This window comes from Enhydra lutris, unplaced genomic scaffold (assembly GCF_002288905.1).
Source record: "Enhydra lutris kenyoni isolate GAN:26980312 unplaced genomic scaffold, ASM228890v2 scaffoldscaffold50, whole genome shotgun sequence".
Classification (NCBI taxonomy): Eukaryota; Metazoa; Chordata; class Mammalia; order Carnivora; family Mustelidae; genus Enhydra; species Enhydra lutris.
The window spans coordinates 14533229-14556032 of record NW_019154134.1 but is presented as its reverse complement, the minus strand read 5'-3'; the positions used below and the strand labels follow the sequence as shown (position 1 = coordinate 14556032).

General features: G+C 41.3%; 1 protein-coding gene across 2 annotated transcripts in view; it reads right to left on the bottom strand.

The window, feature by feature from the left end:
• LOC111156971 (regulator of G protein signaling 7 binding protein) overlaps nt 1-22804 on the bottom strand; it is a 97822-nt gene that overhangs the window by 32305 nt on the left and 42713 nt on the right. The window contains exon 3 of one of the 2 annotated variants that reach the window (XM_022518157.1): nt 6632-6762. In XM_022518157.1, coding sequence (XP_022373865.1) covers nt 6632-6762 — 131 coding nt within the window. Of the gene's footprint in view, nt 1-6631; nt 6763-22804 lie in introns of those variants that run through there. The other variant, XM_022518158.1, reaches the window with a different exon arrangement.

The window sequence follows — 22804 nt, the reverse complement described above, 5'->3', positions numbered from 1 at the left end:
TCTCAGCTTCCACTAGATTTTGAATTAAGATTTTTCAACTTTTAACATTCCTCTGTCCTTTCCCTTGGTGATTACATTATAGCCTCCAAGGACTTGGAGGCAATTTTGCTGTAAGCTGGGGCTGAGAGGTGGAGTGGAGTCACAGAGGGCCACTGACAGAGCAAGGTGAGACAAAAACACAGATGGAAAGCTCAAGTTTATGCGTGAAGGGGAGGGGCACAGGAGTGTTCTATTGTGTGTACTCCTTTGAGAGTGGCCATGTTGTCAAAATGGATCGAATAGGGGAAGAATGTGAGAGAGAGGAAAGCCATGGTCAGAATAGCAGGATCACTGAGTTCCTTTAGAAATGTGGCTCTACTTTCTGCCAACAGAGTGAATGAGACCTGCAATCTCATTTCCTCGGGAGGCAGGCAGCAGGTGCTGATGGTCAGTGCGATACATGGGCTCACTTATGGGAAAAGATTGCCTACCTAACTAAGTGTGAAGAAGGGAGAGCAACTGTTTTGCACTATAAACATAGAAATTACACTCTGTCAAGCAGTGGTCCAATCTACAATTTTAAATGTTAGAATATGAAACTACAAAATGACTAAAATTATCCCCATCTGTCATCTTCTCGAAACAAACAATTCTTCAGAACCACACGCTATGTGGTACAACCCAGTGCCTTTATTAAATCTGGATTTTTACCTCCCATTACTGTAATTGCCTTTAATTTTGTTGGCCATGAAAAAAAGAAAAGCATTTTATTGCTGCTTTTCTTCTCTTTCTCCTGCTCCACCTCTACCTCCTCCTCCTTCTCCTTCTTTTTGGCAGTAGCGTGATCTTGTAAATTACAAAAAAGATTTCCAAGTAGACTGTACCAATGAGACTTAATGAGACAGCGAAAATGCGAAAGCATGGTGCATGGAAAGAGCATGAAGTTCCACTGAAGATACTGTTAAGGACTCAGGATACTTCTAATTGGCTTAATTGGGAGAGGAAAACAATCATCAGTACTAAATTCAAGCTCACTGAAGGAGCTTCAAAATGATTTGAGCCTTATTTTTCCCAGAAAGAAACCGTACTCTTTGCCCTTGCAGTAACTGTGTGTGCCCTTTTTCTCCAAAGGGTAAGCTCATGCCTACCCAGTGGTGAAACTAAATGTGATACACGGTACGTGCGGGACTTTGGTGCTAGCCATGAGGGGAGTAGAATGAAAATAAATTAAAAGTCCACATAACTGTGAAACACTTTGGCCTCAGTATCGATTCTCAACAACAACAAAGATTGGCCAGACTGGATGATTGGATTACAAGTCCTTCCCTCTCCCTGATGGAAAAACAATAGTGAAGTAGAAGGGAATGGCCAGCTGGTGACACTCACACAGAGCAAGAAGAAATTAGCTAACCTAAGAGTTAGCCAAATGCTTTTTTTTTTCTTTTTAATCATTCATTAGGGAAAGCATAACAGAAAGAAATTCTAAGCAGAAAGATATTTCGAGTGTCACAGACTACAATGGGAGTCACTGTTGCTGAGACTCAGAGGACTATTGACTTCCTGAATGAAGGGACTTTGCGAGATCTTCTAGACAGGCCACTCCCCTAACTCGAGGCCACACCAGAGATACCACTATGTTTGGAAAAAGACTACATTATCCAGCATCTTAAGTCTTAGTAGACAGACGTGTGTATATCTGGTGGAAGGGGACTGGTTTCTTGATCCGTGCTTCCCCCTGCCACCTCTACCACCTTTCCTGAGGTTTGGAATCACCCACACTTCAGGTTCCACTCCATTGCTCATTTAAAGGCTTTGTGGAGCGCCTGGGTGGCTCAGTCAGTGAAGTGTCTGCCTTCGATTCAGGTCATGGTCTTGGGGTCCTAGGATGGAGCCCTGCATCAGGCTCCCTGCTCAGCAGTGAGTCTGCTTCTCCCTCTCCCTTTGCCCCACCTCCCAACTTGTGCTCTCTGTCTCTGAAAGGAATAAATAAAATCTTAAATAAAAAAAATTAAGGCTTTATATATTTTTCCATAATCACACATCCTAAGTCCATTTCTTAGTAAGTTACTCTGGTAGAGCCTTCTTCCCCATCCCTTCCCCATTTCTGGTTCTCATGCAGTCAGAATGCTTAGGCTTTGCTCATTCCCCAGTGTCTACTGTTATGTGTGGTGACTATGTTTATAGGACAAGATGCATGTTACATCTCTTAATTTGCCTGACTCTTAAAGTTTCATATTCTTGTGCTGTGGTCTATGGATATATTTACTCCTTTTTCTTTTTTCTGTTTGACAGACAGAGATCACAAGTAGGCAGAGAGGCAGGCAGAGAGCAGGGGAAGCTTTCGGCTCCCTGCTGAGCAGAGAGCCTAATGCGGGGCTTGATCCCAGGACCCTGAGACCACGACCTTAGCCGGAGCGGAAGGCAGAGGCTTAGCCCTCTGAGCTACCCAGGTGCCCCTCCTTTTTCTTTTTTTTTTAAAGACTTTATTTTTAAGTAATCTCTACATCCAAAGTGGAGCTCGGACTTACAATCCTGAGATCTAGACTCGCATGCTTTACTGACTGAGCCAGCCAGGCTCTCCTGGACATATTTCTTCCAGTTATTTCTGGCAGTCCATGGTCACTGGAGTCAAGTGTTTCTATTCTTTTCAGCCAGGGCCTTCCAGATTGGTAGCAGCAGATATCATAAACTTATTGTGTATTAGCTGAAGGCTTCTGGACACAGGTTACTCTCCACTTTCCAATGACACCAAAGAAAGAAAAAGCAAAAACTAGTGACATCAGCTGACATTTTCTATGCCATCCTGATGGTGGGAATATAAACTAGTGAACAGTATAAACAAGCCAGGACTTGAAAACAATTAGAGGGTTAATCTCTTAGGTGTCATAAGGAAATTAATGGGGAAAGTAAAGAAATAGAGAAGTGTAATAAAAAAATGGGGCCAGGAAAATTAAAAATGGTTTCTTTAATGGAACCATCCCTCCCAAGAGCTAGTATTTTATTTGGCATTCCAGAAATTTTCAGGGTATTTGTCCAGTGTGTATTTTCATGCATGTTTTCTAGTGCCTTATTTTTTCTGGTTTAATGACATTTTGGGGGGGGGTCTACTTTTAGTGACTTATTTCCATTTTTGGTGTTGTTTTTAGATTTTAAATAAGACTACTGTCTTTATGTCTAGTCTGTAGATGTCTCACTGATAAGAAAATGTCCTTCTCCTCATTGCTGCCTTACCTCTATGGGTACTCAGAGAGGCAACAATCCATAAGACAGCTCTTGGAGGGGTTTTCTGGAAACACAGGAGGCTGACCAGGGGTAGATGGTATATACATACTTGAAAAGAGTAAAGAAGTATGGCTTGCTGATTATAGATGGTGAATAGAGAAGGTTACAAATGTATTCAGTTAAAGAAACGTCTCCATGAATTGTTTTTTAATTTTTGTCAAGGAGCAAAAAAGTAAATTGAGGGGTTTCCGATTCAGTAGGCCTAGGGTGGGGCCCAAATATTTGCATTTCTAACAGGGGAAGCTGGTGCTGCCAGTGGAGAGGCTGAACTTTGGGAACCACAGCTTGATGTCAAGGTCATGTCAAGGGCTGGCAGAGAAAGCACCAGTTCTCACACACAGCTCTGTGTATCAGAGATACCTTCTACTTTGGTGTTTGCTTTTTATCACCTTGGGTGATAAAGAAGAAAGCAGAGAACAAAGTTGAAAGCATATACTTAGGTGACTAGGGAATGGCAAGTCAAGGAATTGGAAGTTTTCATTTTTATTCACATGGTGGGGTGATTTCCTTTCCTTTCACAGGTAGAGCAACAGCTCTCATTCCTCGCTGTCTTTCACAATCACCCGGAATGCCCCTGGAGATTCTGATTCGGTAGGTCCTGGGCAGGGTCCATGAGCCTGCATGTTTATTCAGCATCCTGGGTAATTTTGAAGCAGATTTGCTAAGGATTTGCACTTTAAGTAATGCTGATTTTAGAAGAATAAAATAGATGTCCAAGCACAGCCTTAATCCTACATGTAGGAGCAATCAACGACGTTATCAGGCAGATTCTTTTTAGAGTCGGACATAGAAGGCCGGGTGCTAGAGCAGAGAGCAGGGGGACTTTTTTTTTTTTTCTTTTCTTTTTCCAGGGGGACTTATTTTTAAAAGAAGATGCAGGGAAAGAAGCAGATCAGAGACTGACAGTGAAGGCAGCAGGAAGTGAAGACCAAATGAGCTGATCAGTTAAGAGGGGATGTGTTTTTTACTTGTGTGCTCAAGACCAAATACAGTAAGGAACAAACTGGGATGAGGGACTCCTTTTTAGTTTTTTAGGGTTTTGTTTTTTTTTTTAATTTATTTTAGAGAGAGAGTGCATGAGCAAGGGTAAGGGGGAGGAGGAACAGAGGGGGGCAGAGAGGGGACAAGCAGCCTCTGCACTTGAGTGAGGCGCCTTAAGGGGCTCAATCACACAACCCTGAGAACATGACCTGAGCTGAAATCAACTCGGAAGTTCAATGGAATGAGCCACCCAGGTGCCCCTACCTTTTCCTTCTGACCAGAGAGCTAGCAGAGAAGTATTCGTCTTTCAAAAGCCAATCGTGAGAAGACAGAGTAGGAGTGGACGGCAGGAGACCAAGTGGCACTCTGAGGAGTTAGAGCGAGAGTGGAGCTGGAGGACACTGGGTGTTGAGGACATGTCATCAACAAGGACGATTCCTGTGGCCTCATGGCTGTGAAATAAAATATGTAAGAGTAGCCAGTGCAGACCTCGGGAAAAAACTATTTTGTTCTGTTCAACCATAATTTAAAAAGAGTGAAAATGTACTCTGTATCTACTCTGTATATGTGAGTTTATGTGAGAATGTGTGTGTGTGTGTGAGAGAGAGAGAGAGAGAGACAGAGACAGAGATTGAGAGCAGACAGGAAAAGAGAAGACACTGGGCCAGGGACAACTTATTTGAATGGCCATCAGCATATATGAGTATTCAGTTTTCTGATCAGGCATCAGGAGTGTCTAGGACCTCATCTCTCCTAACATGTTCACTTGCAGTAATAACAGAAGTTTAAAAAAATAAAAAAGCTGTTGAAAGTTCTGCCTTTAGAAGGAAAAAGGAGGGCACCTGGGTGGCTCAGTCTGCTAAGCATCTGCCTTCAGCTGAGGTCATGATCTCAGGGTCCTGGGATCGAGTCCTCCATTGGGCTCCCTGCTTGGCGGGGAGTCTGCTTGTTCCTCTACTGCTCTCCCCAGCTTGTGTGCTCTCTCTCAAATAAATAATTAAAATCTTTTTTTTTTTTTTAAAGAAGGAAAAAGGAAAAAAAATAATACTCATGTTTCAAGAAAATGTTCTCTCTTGGGAGCAGTGTAGCATAATCCTATTTTTAGTTCTGCCTTGTGCATATATCCATGAATACACAAGATTTGATTTTTACAAGTTCTTTGTCATGCCGTTTACTTCCCCCCAAATTCCATGCTCATTTGATTTCAAATCTCTACTTTAACTGCTTCTTCCCTTGCAAGGTCCTTCTTTTTCCTTCCCTGCTTGAACTTTATCTTTATAACCTAGCTCAAGCCTCACCCTTTCTATAAGATTTTCCTCTGAATATTATAGGGGTTTCTTCTCTCTCTGGATTTAAATTACAGGTAAGGATTACCTTCTATACATCATCCTATCCTTTTGAGCTCAAGCAAGAAGGGTTTGCATTCAGGAACTTTCCAATAAATAATTGCACAATGAATGAGGAAAGAAATAGAGCTTGAATCCTCCACTGACAGAAACTTCTGGTTTCCTCCCCAGCATCTGCTCTATTCCACCTGCTCCCATCACATAATGGCCAATGGTTGGGTAATGTGGACTCCTGTCTTAGATCCAGGAATGGGCTTTGATTGCCTAAATCAATCGGTATAATTCTGGCTAAAGCGATTGGTTCAGGCACAGACCCATGATCCCACCTGGTCCAATCAGAATGAAGCTCAGGACACATCTGAGTCTGTGGTGGGGAGAAATTCTCTGTATGGATCTTTTAGTAGGCAGATGTGATGACTGGAACTGTGGGGATCCCTCTGCTCATGTGGGGGAAAGCAGTGAGAGGGTAAGGCCACCACCCAGGAGAAGGCAGGGTATCATTTGGCGTGTGGGTCAAAAGCTTGAGACCACGCTAAAGTCACTGCCATCTCTGGACGTTTCAGCCATTTTAGCCAGTATGTTCCTTTATAGTTTAAGTCAAGGAAGGAGATTTTTCTGTTACTCATATGCCTCCCTATTGTTGGTTGAGTTCCCCCTATTTTTAAATCTTTGAGACATAATATGTAATTTGTCGTCTTGCAGCCAAATTCATTTAGGGAAAGAGCAGCCGTCTTGGATGGCATTTACCCCTAGGAAGATCGTTACGTATTTTTGCTCTCTGTGCCGATTGTAACCGAAGTCATGTTCGCAAGTGGTAAAAGACTACATCTGAGAACAGTTTCTACCACAGTTTCTGTTCAAGATGATCCGTGTTCTTAGGCACACAGTACTGGTATAGACTTCTTTGATTAATTTGTATCAGATGCTTCCTGCACATTGACATCCATCCCAACTGTGTGTACAGCAGGGTGCTTACAGGCCTTTGGAAAAGATAAGCCTTTGTGTAACATCAGTGTTTATGGTAGTATGCTAAAGGCAGATACCTTTTCGGTGAAACTGAAGAGACCCCAGCAGACATATGGATTTGAGCATCTCTGTTGTGTACATTTCTAAGCAGCACTGCAGCTGGATATAAAGCCGACAGATTTCTGGATGGATCTCACCATCTTCCGGGCTGCAACAGAATGAAGGAGAAAAGCCGTGAGCATTTCTTAAGATTTCACTCCTCAGCCATTTGTCTCAGCTCTGAGAGGGGAAAATGCTCCATAAAGATTCCTTTAAGCCTTGACTCTAAAATATAGGACGACTTCCTGCTTTCATAGCAATGACCAATGTCACAGTTCTTACATAAGCGTCTTTCTGACTAACAGCTCTTAATTTTTTTTCCCCTTAGCAGCAGATTTCTGCTGGGAGCTTAAAATCATAAATGTTTTAAGTAATTGGAAGTATCATTTTCCATTTAAGCGCTGAAACAAATTTCCAAAATATTTTTAAGTCATAAGACTCTCCTAGCTACAAAAAGAGATTAAAAACTTTTATTTTTAGAGAAACTAACGAAGAGCTATTCAATTATCAACCATGAGAGCTTTTTAATATTAAGACCCTAGAACAATATGATTAGAGAGCCAAGATATCAGTTATTTTGAGCAAGGTCTTTTGTCTCAGTCTGAAGAATATTCCTTTATTGTTTGCTATAGTTAATTTATAAAAGGCCAACTGATTTTAATGAAAACATAAAAATTTCATGAAAAAGAAAAGTTATACAATTCTAATAATTATGCTTAACAATCTAAAGCTAATTAATTACTGAACTTATGCTCTAAAATTTATTCTCAAGTCCATGAGCCTTTCTCTATTGATTCTGGTAAAATGTACAAATGGGGGGCACCTGGGTGGTTCAGTCAGTTAAGCATCTACCTTTGGCTCAGGTCACGATCTGGGGGTCCTGGGATTGAGCCTCATGTTGGGCTCCCTGCTCAGTGGGGAGTCTGCTTCTCCCTTTCCCTCTGCCTCCGCCTCCTGCCCCCCCCACTCATGCTCTTTCTGTTTCTCTCAAATAAATAAATAAATAAATAAATAAATAAAATCTTTTACAAAAATGGATAAATGGGAATATGATAAAACATGGAGTGATCACTTTTATTTTTATTAAGGGAATAATTAGTTGTCATTGAAATCTTTTTATGCCATTAAAATAGCATGTACTGAATAAAGCAAACTAAATAAAAGGGATAAAATTTAGAGATACATTAGAAATGGAAGTAGCCTAGAAGTGAGCTCTGTCACATGTCCTAATGTGTTACCTTTATTTCTATCCCTGTTCATTTAGAATGCAATGAAATCTGATTAAATAATGCAGCATTTGGATTTGATTCCTTTATAAAGTGGTTGCTGGCACAATGTGAGGGACAATTATCAGAAAAGAATGATGACTTGATTTTTATTTAAGCTCTGGACTCACAGTAAAAAGAATTTGCATTTATGAAGCACTTTACAATGATAATCAATTTTCATTTTCCATAGTTATTTAGTAGATGAACTAGAGTTTATCTAACTATCTGGCTTATGTAACAGAAAAATGCAACATTTTTTTGTCTCGGTACTATCGATGCCTGCAAAGTTATTCTGTCTTTCCTGTGTCACAACAAAGTGCCTCAAAAGAGCTTACATGCAAAATTTGGCTTTCTCTGGAAAATAAACAACGTTAGTTTCTTATTTGTGTCTGATGGGTCCAGCCCTAGGCTAACGTTGCAAACAAGTGTCTCTTTTGCAAAAGTTCCAGATTTTCTTTCAGAGCTTCCTCCCACAGGTGCCTTTCACCCTCCAGCTGTCTTCCCGCTCCCCAGGGTTCTTCCTCCCCCCTCACCACCACCGCACACACACAGTGTCTCGCTCCTTCCTATCACCTTCAGCCTTTCAAATGTCTCTATGTTCCATCCCTTCGGGTTCTGCCAGACTCTGGAGGAAAAGTGGGCATTAATGGTTTGTTTAATAAAAAGTGATATTCATGTATTACCTGCTAATACATTGATTTGATAGGAAATTTGATAGGAAAATCTGAAGATAAGTGTCTCATCCCTAAGGCAGGCTAGCGGAAAAATATATTAAGGCAGTCAGGTTTTTCCTGAGTGTCATCCCAGAATCTTTTCACCTGTGTATAACATTGGCCCTGGTGGCACATAGACACGTTAAAAATAAAAAAAAAGAAGAAGAAGAAACCTATGATAAATCTGTGGTATATATTGCACAATTAGTCACTGCAATATCATTTCAAGCCATGGAGTATTTTTATTTTCAGAAGTACAAAATATGTGCCTAGTGGTTAGTTCCCCAAATAGGCAAACTCACGTATAGGTGACATTTTATGTAATTGAAACAAATGATTACCATATTAACATATCATAAGAACCTGTATGTTTTATTATCTTACAGCTACACAGTGAGCGATAAAGCTGTGCATTTAGTGCTCCTGAAAAAGGCAAGTCAGGACAGAGATTAAAATGCCTAGTTCATCACAATCCCTCAGGTGCCATCTCCCTACTGCCTCTGTAACCAGGGGAATCCTCAAAACTGTGGAAGCATCTTGCTCTTCTAGATGTTACGGGAAGGAACCTAATAGGTACCACCAGAAATATAATCTGCCCAACAAAAATTAATCGATACTAAGGTTGCATTATAAATTTTCCAGTTCAAAAATTCTTACGTATCCTTGCACATGCAAGGATAATTCGAAATTATCAATTTATTCAAAAGGATAATGCAAAAATTCTTACGTATCCTTGCACAGTAGCCTTTAATATCTTGGAGAACTGAAGTACGAAGAAAAGTTAAAGAGCAGTGGAAAAGTTAACCTATCATTCGTGTTGGTGTTCCATGAGATGCCTTCACCAGGTTCCGTCGGCTTCAAGATGTGTACAGTTTATTTCTCCCACTTCTGAGCTGCATTACTGCTACTGCTCACTAAAAGCTCACTAAAAGACAATGCCAGATGACTTACATCTAATGTTATGAGCAGTGGACTGAAATACGTTTTTGATGAGCATTAAGATCATGTAGGTTATTTTCATGACAAATAAGCAATAAAGTTAGAGCAGGCAGAATGCAGCAAAAGCCAAGAAAACAGTGGTGTAAAAAGCCTGAAAACTTTCTAAGCATCAATTAGAAGGCCTGAGGAAGAATTTGCATTAAGAAACAATTAGGCCTATGACTTCCTCCAGCAACTGGAAGCAATTTAACTGGGAGAAAACTTTACCACCTATTACTTAAGCTTCATCTAAATGGACTCACTCTTATTAATAACACGTTTAGGTCTAAGAGAGTGACCGCTGTGGTGGTGCCCATGTAATTCAGTCAAAGCCATTTTATAGGTTAGTGACTAGGTTGTGCTTATTTCCTTATTTTTCTAATGCGTGTAAGTCAAGACCTAACCTGATCATTTTGATGAATTTGAAAGTCTTAGTGTTAATGAAAAACATCCTAAAGATTAATGATATTCAGTGAACTGGAGCTCAGGTTGAAGCCAAAATTATTTAAATAACTGCCAAATAATGAACCTTTCAGTCCTAAAGGAGGAGAATCAAGATTTAATTTTTTTTTTTTTTTTAATTTGAGAGAGAGTGAGAAAGAACATGAGAGAGGAAAGGATCAGAGGGAGAAGCAGACTCCCTGCTGAGCAGGGAGCATGATGTGGGACTCGATACCAGTACTCCCGGGATCACGACCTGAGCCGAAGGCAGATGCTTCACTGACTGAGCCACCCAAGCACCTGAGATTTAATGTCTTAATCACAGGGCTTAAGAAGCCTGAACTGGTATATAGTACTAGTGGGCTATAAATATAAATATTGCCCAAGATGCCCCTTGATAATGCAAGTGTAGGTATACTTGGTGGATATTCTTGTTGGGTAATTCAAAAAGTATTATGATAAACACCCACTAGAACGGCTAAAATTAAAAAGACTGAAAACACCAAATGTTGCTGATGATGTGAGCAACAGAGACTCTCATACATTCGTGATGCGAGTTAAAACAGTCCAACTGCCTTGAAAAGGGTTTGGGAGTTTCCTATGACGTTAAACATACCTCCTTTTGACCTGGAAATTCCATTTCTAGGTATTTAACAAGAGCAATGAAAACATAGTCACAGAAAGATCTCTATAAGACTGTTCTTAGTAGTCTTTGTTAGAATACCTAAAAACTGCAAAGAGCCCATCTAGAGGAGAGTGGATATAAAGAACCTAGTATATTCTTACAGTAGAGTAATGCTCAACACTTAAAAGGAGTAAAGTGATACACAAAACAACATGAATGACTCTCAAACACAGGATCTTGAGAGAGAAAATCCTTAACACCAAAGAGTAAATACTGTATGACCCCATTTATATGTCGTTCTGGAAGAGATAAAACTGATTGTCAGTGATAAAGATTAGGATAGTGGTGCAGAGGGAATTTGGGAAGGGGCATGAGGAGAAAGAACTTTTCTGGGGTGGGGGTTACGATTCCCTGTCTAGATAGAGGTTTGAGTTACATGGGTATATACATTTGGCAAAACTTACTGGATGGTACACTTAATATTTGTATATTTGATTATATGCAAATTTTACTTAAAAAAATAAGAACCATCAGCGAATACTGAATTCTAATGAATGATATTCAAGCCAAACTACTTAGGAGTATACGTTACTGATATCTGCAACTTCAGGAAAATAATATGGGTTGTGGGGTAGCTAGAGGAATGGACAGACAGGGCGATAACCCGTTAAAGGAAGTGTAAGAGAATGTTAATTGTAGAATCTAGGTGGTGGGTATTTACTTGCCATCCAAGGATTTATAGTTCCCCAAATAATTACATGGCATAAATTAAACAAATCAATAAAAAAAAAGAAACTTTATGACTAGTAAGGTCAAGTTCCGGCGTGGACACACTAGGGATTTTGGTTAGGAAATGCTTCCGCCCCGCATCTGTCTGTTCTTTGGTCAAGGTTGCCAGATTTTGGCGTTCTATGTTGCTGCTACCGGCTTTTTAAAAAACAGCAAAATTTTTGTTGTTTTGAAAGTCTGTGCCCAAAGTCATGATTTGTATATTCATTCGAAGGCAGCAAGACATAAAAACAGGGGAGTGGGTCTGGTCAGAAAACTCAGCTCTAGGAGCGCCTGGGTGGCTCAGTGGGTTAAGCCTCTGCCTTTGGCTCACATCATGATCTCAGGGTCCTGGGATCGAGCCCCGCATGGGGCTCTCTGCACCGTGGGGAGCCTGCTTCCCCCCCTCTCTCTGCCTGTTTGCGATCTCTCTCTCTCTGTCGAATAAATAAATAAAATCTTAAAAAAAACCCTCGGCTCTAAATATAGACTTTGCTGCTTAGAACTGTGATCCTAGGAAAACCATGGTAACTTCTCTGAAACTCAGTTTCCTCAGCTGCGAAATAGGGGTAACGGCAATTCGCGATTGAAGTACCTCAAGGGGCTTGCAAGGATCAAGTGAGATCCTGTGTGGGAAAACAAGGAAGAACTGTGATGGATTGTTCGAAGCTGGCTGCCATCCATCTTAACACATCAAAGTTGTGTTTACTTAGCATTATGCTGGAGTGCAGTCTTTGGTTTTAAAAATTATCTGTTATTCTGTAACATTCTTTATTTGCTTACAGTTCCCAAATATGGACTTTGGTTAAATAAACATGCCATTAGACTGAGAAAAAAAGATGTGACCCCACTGACAACCCCTCAGCATTTCACAGACTTGGGTGATGACAGATGAACACTTGGGGTTTGTCAGCTCCCGGAGATGGAAACCAGAATCCGAGCTTGCAGCAGAGAGATCCCAGTTTCTCTTTACAGAATCGCTTCTGTCGCTGGCTATGAGGCAAAATGGCAAGGAAAGACTCAGGGAGCCAAACAGCATGAGGGAAGGGGGTGATATCCTTTGCTTTATTTTTCAGAGCAAATAGCTAGGGAGGATGGGGATTAACTGACTTACCCCAGGATAGCAAGCTCCAGGATGTCTCTGAGTACCCCCAGTGGTTTCCTCTCAGATGGATTCCACTTAACAACAGAATACCCTGGGTCTGGCTTGCATGCAGTGACCGATGCAGAGGCCTGCTTTCCTATATTTTCCAGGCAGGAGACTTCTCAAGGTGGCTTCATAGCACATCAATGGATAGTTAGAGGACAGAGAAGACACAAATGCATGTGTGTGTGTGTGTCCCCCAGGTATTATTTTAGGTTTCAAATTCTTAAGCGTAATTACAAGTTCTAGCCAAGTTCCTAAACAGAATAAGGTCTGAGTACCTACTAAATGACTGTACTCTTTTACACCAAACTAAGCACTGTAATAAAAAGAGGAGTCCATTTAGGGGCCACTGGGTGGCTCAGTCAGTTCCGCCTCTGACTTTGGCTCAGGTCATGATCTCAGGGTCCTGGGATTGAGCCCCAGGTCAGGCTCTGCATTCTGCGGGGCGTCTACTTGTCTCTCTCTTTCTCCTTCTGTCCCCCATGCCCCCTACCCCCCCACCCACCACTCATGCTCTCTCTCTCAGATAAAGAAACAAAATCTATTTCTAAAAACAAAAAGGAGCCTAGTTAATCAGAAGAACAGAAGCATTTTTCAAGGTATCTGTGTATATAACAGTTGACTTTCCCACTTGTTTCCATTGTTCTCATGAACTTTCTTCAGAGAGTTCTCATGAAGCTTGTGTTTTCGGTGGCAATCTCTTCCAGGATCTTCAGAGAGGGTCCTAGCAAGTCTGGTTCCCCCCCAGGAGCCTTAGAAGAAGTCATTGCAATAACTCCTCTCACTTGTCAGCATGCCATTCCATAGGAACGCAGGGCTCCGGGATTTCCTCACCACTGAACAAGAGTTGGGATGAAACTCCGCCTGGGAGCTGTTCAGGATTCAGTCAGAAATGAGACGTGACTTTGAACAGCAAAGTGAAATGTGCAGCGCACCTTAATTATCTGTGGGTGGTTTCTTCAGGTGCCTTTATGCAAAGCCTCCGGAGCCTGAGAGCCTTTTCTGATTGAGGGCTCTGTTCTGGTCTTCATCTGCCTGTGGCTTTTGGTTTGCCCTCCAGCAGGACCATTGGCATTTCCCCATGAGCCAGAAGGGAGAGTGGATAAATATTGGGTAGTATTACTGAGCATCTTACTCATTTTTTTTTTCCCATTTGAAGAGTAAAAACTGTATTTAAACACTTAAAAAAATCAATAGCCATCAGTTTCCTGACATTACGATACTTAATAATGAAGACTAAAAGTATGACTCCTGAATTATAAATCATCTTTTATTTATTTTAAATGTCACCGTTTAAGGCATTCTTGGGCAGGGGTGGAAAGAGGGGATGACTTTTGTGGTGATTGTGAAGGGACTTTCTGGGCATTTCTCGGGGCATTAGAAGTTGAAGAAGTTAATGGGCTGCACATTATGACTTCCCTTGCCTGATACTCGAGACTCATATTTATCGATCAGGGAAAGCTAACATTTACAAAGCAATATTTCTTCACTCTCCAAAATGAAATACCTTTCTTATCCTGTCTTGGCCTGCCTCCCTGCCCTTTATCCTTTCTGGCTTGAGAATCTCCTGGAACTTCCATTTTTCCTCTCTGAACCCCTCAGTGTTTTTCTCTTGATGGTCTCTGGTTGGATGTCATCCGGGGTCTGCAAATAGCTCTTTAGCTCTGGTCTCCCAGGTCTCGTGATTCGTACAGGCTCGCGAAGAGAAGCATGTGGCTGATAGTCTGAGTTCTGGGTTCTTGCCTGTCTGCTGGAGTGACGGTCAGCAGGGGGTTCTGTGCTTCCAACAAAGCCGTAGCCCCCTGACTTGAGCCAGGATCAGTTTAATTTTAAATATGTACAGATGTATATATTTATATTTAAATTAAGCATATGTAGGTTTTCACATTATAATTGGAAAATATTTTTTGAGTCGAAAATCAAGATTTTCATCCTCTGATGCAACCTGTTTTCACCTGATACCAATGATCTTCAAAGGTCAATTATCATTCAGTTATCATGTGTTACACTGAAAAGAATTCAGCCCATTACGTTTCATTATATTCAAAGTCCAGGTCATTAATTGCAGCTTGCAGTTAATTCCTGCTTTTATCCCCCAGAATTTTAGGGCTCAATATATTAAACTGTTGGTTTATTTAAATGGCATTCAGCCCTTCATTCTTAATCATGTCATTAATTTAGGGGATGTCATATTTCCCTTTAGCTAAAACTAGGGGTTCAATGATCTAGCCAAAATGATAACACAGTTTTAAAACAACCTCAGATAACCCGGCTGAGCAAATTTAACTCGTTCCGTTTATCCACAAGAGAGTTTTTGATAACTCATCTCATTTAACTGTAACAGCACAAAATGATCAATACTTGACCAATACTTGAATACGTAGTGATGACGTATGAGTTGTATAATTAGAGAAAAACAGTCACATCCCTTGTCGTCAGTGCCAAAGGCCTCCTCCTACATGTGAGAGGCTATTTAGGGTGATGGGCTGAAGGGTGACAAGAGACAAGGGGACTCCAAAGTGTGGCTCACACAGCCTGAAATTATCCCTTTTTGGCGTCATGAAAGGATTCAACCAGGAAGGCTCTGTGGGGAGGATTCAGGAATAGAGTAGAAAGTTGGCATTTCTGGCATCTGTGTGTCATATTATAACAACGGATACAACAGAGCTTCCGCTATGGGCTAGGACTTCAGCCCTCTGGTTCATTTTTTTTTTTTTTTAAAGATTTTATTTATTTATTTGATGAATAGAGACACAGCAAAAAAGGGAACACAAGCAGAGGGAGTGGGGGAGGGAGAAGCAGGCTTCCCATCGAGCAGGGAACCCCGCCAGATCCCAGGACCCCAGGATCATGACCTGAACCTAAGGAGGAAGCTTAACCCACCGAGGTCCCCCCCCACCCCTGGTTCATTCTTCTGTTCATGTGAAGGACTTTGAAAAGCCTTAAGACTTACGTAGCATTTTGCAGTTGACTTTCTCAGCTTTAGACTCCCACCCGATTGCAGAGGTTCTTTGGATATTAGATCTAATAGGATTCTGTGGGGTTATTCTGTCTTTCCGTTGGCATGCAATGATAATTTGTGTTTTTTGCATGGCTCTCAAAAGATGACACCTTTCATGCCAGTATGGCCGTGTGCATTTCTAGATGGATATAATAGATGCTTGCTGCCAAAAAAGGCAAAAGCTTCATGCACACAGGTAAGAGCAATATCTGTACACTTGGAAAATATCATAATCCACCACTTTTCCACTGGAAAGTTGATCTTATTTATCTCTGTGACTTCCAGATTATGTATCAGATAGCCTGCATCATAACAGGTTCTCAATTAAAGAGTTCCCCAAAGTGGCTTTACACAGTAGTGCCTCTAGGGTGTAAGGAGTCAGAAAGCTGGGGTTACACTGCTGGCTCTGCCTTTGTCATCTTCTTTTCACTGTTAGAGATCAGTTCCTTAATACTTTCTTCTCTTGCAGCACCCTCCCTTTTCTTTAAGCTAGTCTATAAAAGTAACACACATTACTAGACATTTTATGCAGGTAAGAGAAAAGAGTAAAAGATGACTTAAACCAATGCCAGAGGTGTCCATTATTATCATTTTGGTCTATATCCTTCCAGACCGATAGCCTTAGGAGCAGGAGGTTTTATCCATTATTTCTGGTTCCCAAACCCCTAGCATAGTGCCTGGTTCACTGAAGGTTCTAAGTCCCTGTTTTTTGAAATGAATCAAACTGAACATTCACGGCTGACCCTTATCTGAGTCTGTGCAACAGATCCAGCAGTCTCAGAGGGGCAAGACTGGTCACTTCAGAGTGTTCTAGTCGGTGAAGGAAAAGCAGTGGTTGTGATCGGGGGAGCAAGGGGTCCACTTTATGGCAGTAATTTGCATTTTCTCGAAGAAGGAAAAGAGATGAACATAAAGGCCCCTTTCCATCCACCACATGAAGCCGTAAGTGGTTTGGGATTTATATCTCCATTTCATGACTTTAACTGTGACCTTGGGCAAATTTCTCAAATTCTTGCTGCCTGAAATACTGAATTAAGATGGTAATACCTATTTCATACAGTACTGAAAATATTTAAATCAAGCCAGATGGGAATTATGTGATTTTAAGAAGCACAAATGAGCAGAATTGTTTCAGGGAAGCAATTTTGGTAATTTTTTGCCTTGGCATCTTTACACCTTTGTCACAGGCCTTCTTCTTCCTTATTAAATCAAATCCTATTTATTGATTTCCCATTATTCACAAAGGGCAAATCGGGGGGAAAAAGAGGAAAGAGTTACTTTTCCTCGAGTCCTTTTTTTCAGAGTCGTGGAAACTTCTGTTATTATCCTGTGATTTTTTTTTTTTTTTGATGGTAACATGCTATCAAGTCTCCTCTGAGACAAATTAATTTTTCTAAACAGTGATAGAAAACTTGCAGTCTTTTATCCCTTCCTTCATGTGGTATCATTTTACTGCCATCAAGTTTTCAACTGAATGGCTCCTGCGTGGAGATCTATACAGAATTTCCCCCTTCTCTCTTAATGATGAAAGACAGTGTACTGTGAGGTGAAACGGAATGAAAGGACTCTGCACCTCGGCCAGGAGTTACAGTAGCTCAGAGCGAAAACAGCTCTTGCAGGCATACAGACATGTGGGCTGGAGAGGATAGCGATTAACAAATGTTTAGGTCAGTCTCTCTAGTAAAGTCATTACATTTTTTTTTTAAGATTTTTTATTTATTTATTTGACAGAGTGCAAGAGATCACAAGTAGGCAGAGAAGCAGGCAGAGAGAGAGGGGGAAGCAGGCTCCCTGCTGAGCAGGGAGGCCAATGCGGGGCTTGATCCTAGGACCCTAAGATCATGACCTGAGCCGAAGTCAGAGGCTTAACACACTGAACCACCCAGGTGCCCTAAGGCATCACTTGTGATTTCAAAATAGCATAGATTATGTAAGATCATTGGCCTGAGCTAGGGAAAAAAAAAAGGGGGGTTGTGAGCTTCCCTGACAGACGACCGAAGGGGAGGAATACGATTTACTCCTTTTCAGCATTTGATTCAGCGCTAGCAACATCCAACATAGCTCACCTTTTCTGGGGATTGATTTTGTGCCAGATACCAAGCTAAGCTCTTATATCTCATTTAATTCTCACAACGAGTCTATGGACTGCTTGGTATCCTTATCCCTAATTTACAGAGCAAAGGAAATGAGCTTAAGAGAGGTCATGGGACTTCCTCAAGGTCACAGAAATATTAAGTGCCGTGAGAAGACTCAAACCTGGATTTATGCTTTTAGCGGCTATGTATTAGAACGCAGCGCTCAGGAACCGAACCATATTTATGTGTTTGTTCATTCATGCCACGCATAGCTTTGGAGAGCATACTTTATGTGCATATTACGCTAAGAAGGAAATAACCATTTTTTTTTTCTCAGTTGAGCTCCTAAATTATTGTGGCTTAAAAGTCAGCCCTACTCCCAGTTCCTCCACTTTCCCGTTTATAATAAGCGCACAGCGGTATTTTCTGGGTAGCTCAGGAATACGAAGACAAAGAGAGCATGAGTGTGTAACACAGGAGGCCCACAGCGCTAGTGCAAGCTGGTATTTGTTGGGGAGTGAGGAACGAGAACAGAGTGCTTCCCCAGACCCCAGGGATTCCTTCATCTAAGCCAAGCGATGGGAGTGGGAAAAGGACATGGCAAGGACTGCACACAGAATCCTCTTTCTTGCTCTTTGTACCCTTTCCTGCGTGCAGATTTGATGAATGCGCCAAGGGGGACGTGGGGAGGTGCCATTGACACTGTTCATGGGTTGTCGCTGGTCTCTCCTTTGTTCAAGGACAGGCAGAAAGAGTCTAGGACACAACACAGAGGCCCCCTTTTCTCACTTTACTGGGAATGTGAGTGTTCTCCGCACAACAGGAGAATAAGCACTATAAATTACGTGCAAAGCATTTTAGAACTAAGGAGAAAAATATATTAACACAAATGTGTGACATTATTGGTGGCTAATAGCTCAGTTGGAGCTAAAGCATAAGTGTTTTTAAATGTTATACAAGTAGTCTTCGGACTTTGTGTATCATGCATCTCTGTCAGTAACAAAATTAAACATGAACTTCTAGTAGTGCGAATCTATTGATGAATCATACATATATGTAATATGTATACTATTACACATACATGTACGTATTATAATAGTATACGTTACATATATAAAAATGCAGAATACTAGAAATTAGAAACAGAGACTATGAAGTTCAAAACTATAATACCTTCTTTCATGTCCTCTTGCCCATGTCAGTTTGAACCTCACAGGCTCCAGTAGGAGGCTCCCAAACTTTAATGAGCATTAGAATCACCTGGAAGACTTGTTAAGCCCCAAAATGCTGGGCACCGTCCCTAGAGTTTCCAGTTCAGTGGATCTGGTCTGGGGCCTGGTTATTTGATTTCTAATAAGTTCCCCACTGATTCAGGAACCACACTTTGTGAAACAATGGGGTAGCTTATTACCGCCGTACCCTTTAGGGAAGGCATCCAGCATCCAAAGGAAAGAAGTCATATGGTTAGCATGCCAGTGGTAAGGCTGGTATTTAAAGCAGACGACCCTATAGAATGTCCCCCAAATCATGACACACAGCTGCAAATCCAAGTCTGTTACACAGAAGAGTAGCTTCAGGAAACATCCCCACACGTTTCAGGCCCACGGAGAGAAAAATGTTCCCAGATAGTGTTCAGGGAACACATTAGGGAAGTGTTAGTAAGTAGATCCAAACCCACACCTTAGCTCGAACTTAAGCAGATGGAAGACCCTGGGAGGTTCTAGGACTGCAGTGATAAGGCCCTCCTGCATACAAGCACCCCTGGGAAGTCAAGCCAGCTTGGCACATTCTTCTGAGAGGCCTCCTGAAGGGTGTGCATTCAAGTTGCAAATCCTATTTCGTTCACGCTCCAGGTTCTACCCGGCCAGGATTTATCCTCATTTTAAAAACATCTTGTTTTATAAATTTTACTTCAGTGTGGCCTTCTTTCATTTCCTGTCCCATAACTCATGTTGTAACACCTTAGAATGAACTGACATCTGACTGCAAAGCAGAGGGAAATGCGGCAACACCCACTCTACAAATTACTATATGAGTTCACAAAGAGCCCGGCGTGGAGAGGCCACTGGCGAGGGCAAGGGCAGGAACAATAAACGCAGAGGCTCTCTGCCTCCTGCTCTGAGCAAGTCACTTACAAGAGTGCTCATATGGAAGCAGGTGGGAAACGCAGAGAATGTACCAAGGCACGGTCCAGCTCACACTCCTAAAGTGCCGGAGAGATCCCTGACAGATAAACAGACGAAAATTGCTTGGAGATGTGAGGTTGCAGCATCACCTAAGGGCCTGTGGTCTCCGGGAGCACGTAGAAAGACAGCTCCTATCTGTCTTTGTTAGGGGTAAAAAAAAATCCTGCTTGTTCTCTCCCTACCTGCTGCAAAGAGCACTTGTACCAGGGGTGGGAAACGTTCAACAAAGCATTAACAGGGGTATTGGGAAAGTTTGATCTAGACAGGAAATGAAAGAATGATAGAAAAGGGCCCAGCTGACAATAAAACAGAGGGAAGGGACCAATAGGGGACAAATCCGCGTGCGTACGTATGGGGATTTAGCCGCATTTCACTAGCGTGGAAGGTTGCCCGTGCTGGATATTGTTGCTGCTGTGGAACATGCTAGGGACCATGGCCCCTTTTCCCCAAGGACTCAGGCTGGGCAGGAATTAATTTCTGTTCAGTTTTTACCCTCCCGTTTCTCTTCATCTTGTTTTTGTTTTTAAACAGTGCTGTTCCACTTCTTTAAAGAATGTCATTTCTTTTCCAAGTTGACTACTTAGACTGGCGTGTGCTTAAGTTAATTTCCACATCATGAATATGTGACATCTCCAAGCAATATACGCGAATTCATTTCCTTCTACTTGAATTATGAAAGGCAGTTTCCTTTGCAATTTAAACATGTAGTCTAATTAAAGATACAAATCTTGAAATGTTGTTTTTCTCTCACTGCTCGATCTTCGCTTTTACACACACACACACACACACACAGACACAGATTTTTTTAGGTCAAGCACACAGTGTTCTACCAGAAAGGAATAATGTGAAATAAAAATAATAGCAGGAATAAAGAAAAATAATCCCTCCGTCTACATGGAGCCAAGAGGAAGACTTAGAAGAGAAAGACTGAGAACTTGTCCTTTCTTTTTTTAAGCTTGTCACTATATCATAAACATTTTCCCATTTTAAATCATTGCAACAGGGTAATGTGCAGAAAAAAAAACCCCAAATGGGAAGCTCCCTGAAGAGGAAATATGAAAGGGTAATAAATACATGAAAAAAATACTTGACCTAATTAGTAATCAGGAAAATGCAAATTTAAATCAGTGAGAAATATCATCTCATACCTATTAGATTAGAAAAATAAGTCTGAAAATACCAAGTGTTTAAGAGGAGACTGAGTAACGTATCAGTGGAAGGGTCGACTGACACAGTTGGAGAGCCTTGAAGAACTGGAGAACAACTTGGAATCACCAAGTACAAGGGAAGCTGTTTGTCTTCAAAAACCCATCACTTCTACTGTGTCTGTCCCCAACCCCCGGAGTTCAGTAGAACTCCTTGTGACGATGGAGATGGTCTGTGCCAAACACTATGAGAGGCACTAGTTTCATGTGGTTTGGGGCACTCAAAATGGGCTAGTGTGACTACAGAACTGAATTTTTTTCCTTTAATTATGTATAAATTTCTATGCCTCTAGCAATATCTAAGTATACCAGGTTTACCACAGAATTACCAGAGCTGGCTATAATCACTTGTTGACATTTTGTTAATTTACAGTATGTACAACTCTATATTTTAATGTGTTTTTTTTCAACTATTAATAGAGTTGAATAGTTTCTCTCATGTTTGCTTATTCCAACTATCTGTCCATACCCTTTGGCTATATTGCAAAGAAGTCCCAGGTAGTATTTTTTTTTTTTCCTGGCACTGGTTCTTACCACTTTTATACACTCCTTAATTTCTTTTTAGTTTGTATCCTCTGAAACGTCAATGCAATTTTTCCCATTGCATTTTTCAATAAGCAGTAAAATATTTCTGCATTTTTACTTCCAGCTTCTTGTTTGAAGGTTAAAACAGCTTTAGTTAAGAATGGGTTTAACTAGATAAAAACTAAACTACTAGTGGGGTGTCTGGGTGGTTTGGTCAGTTAAGCATCTTCCTTTGGCTCAGGTCATGATCTCAGGGTCCTGGGATGGAGCCCAGTGTGGGGCTCCCAGCTCAGCGGGGAGTCTGCTTCTCCCCCTCCTGCTGTTGCTCTCTCTGCTTGTGTTCTCTTCCTCCTTCCCTCTCTCTCTCAAGTAAGGAAGTAAACTCTTTTTTAAAAGCCCTAAACTCCTATTAAAAGAAATATGCCAATGCTGGATTGCATTGAGGAGCAAAAATATGTTTGTGTAACATATGAAGAGCTCAATCCAGTTCAAAAGGAAGCAGTCAGCTGAGAGGTGTAGCAAGGGGTCTTGCGCATTTACCGTGTGCTGCTTAATCTGCTACACATTTTTATTCCATTGGCCTCCTGGCTTCAATTCCTATTGCGGAGAAAACTTCCACTTTAACTGCATGTCTTCCATAGGTAATGTCTTTTCTTTCTGGTTGCTTTTAAGATCTTCAGCCTCCTTCCCTCCCAGTGTCCTGTGGTATCCTTTCTCTATTTTCTCTTCCAGAAACTCTCATTAGAAATATGTTAGACCTTTGCATTCCAGTCTTTGTGTCTTAATCCCCTTCTTTTGTTTCCTGCATCTATACCTTTCGCTGTTGAGTTCGTGGCATTTTCCTCACATCTACCTTCCAGTCAACTCTTTTTCCTCTGTATAATCTAGCCATTTGGTTTTACTTTTAATGATTATATGTTTTTATTTCCTGGGATTTTTTGAGTTCTTCTCCAGGTGTGCTTGGTCTTCTTACATACTCTCTTTGGTCTCATGTTTTCAAGTGTTCTTCTGTGTCTTTAATAATTCTAAGTCTTTTTTTTTTTTTTAAAGATTTTATTTGTTTATTTGACAGAGAGAGATCACAAGTAGACAGGAGGCAGGCAGAAAGAGAGAGAGAGAGAGGGAAGCAGGCTCCCCGCTGAGCAGAGAGCCCGATGCGGGACTCGATCCCAGGACCCTGAGATCATGACCCGAGCTGAAGGCAGCGGCTTAACCCACC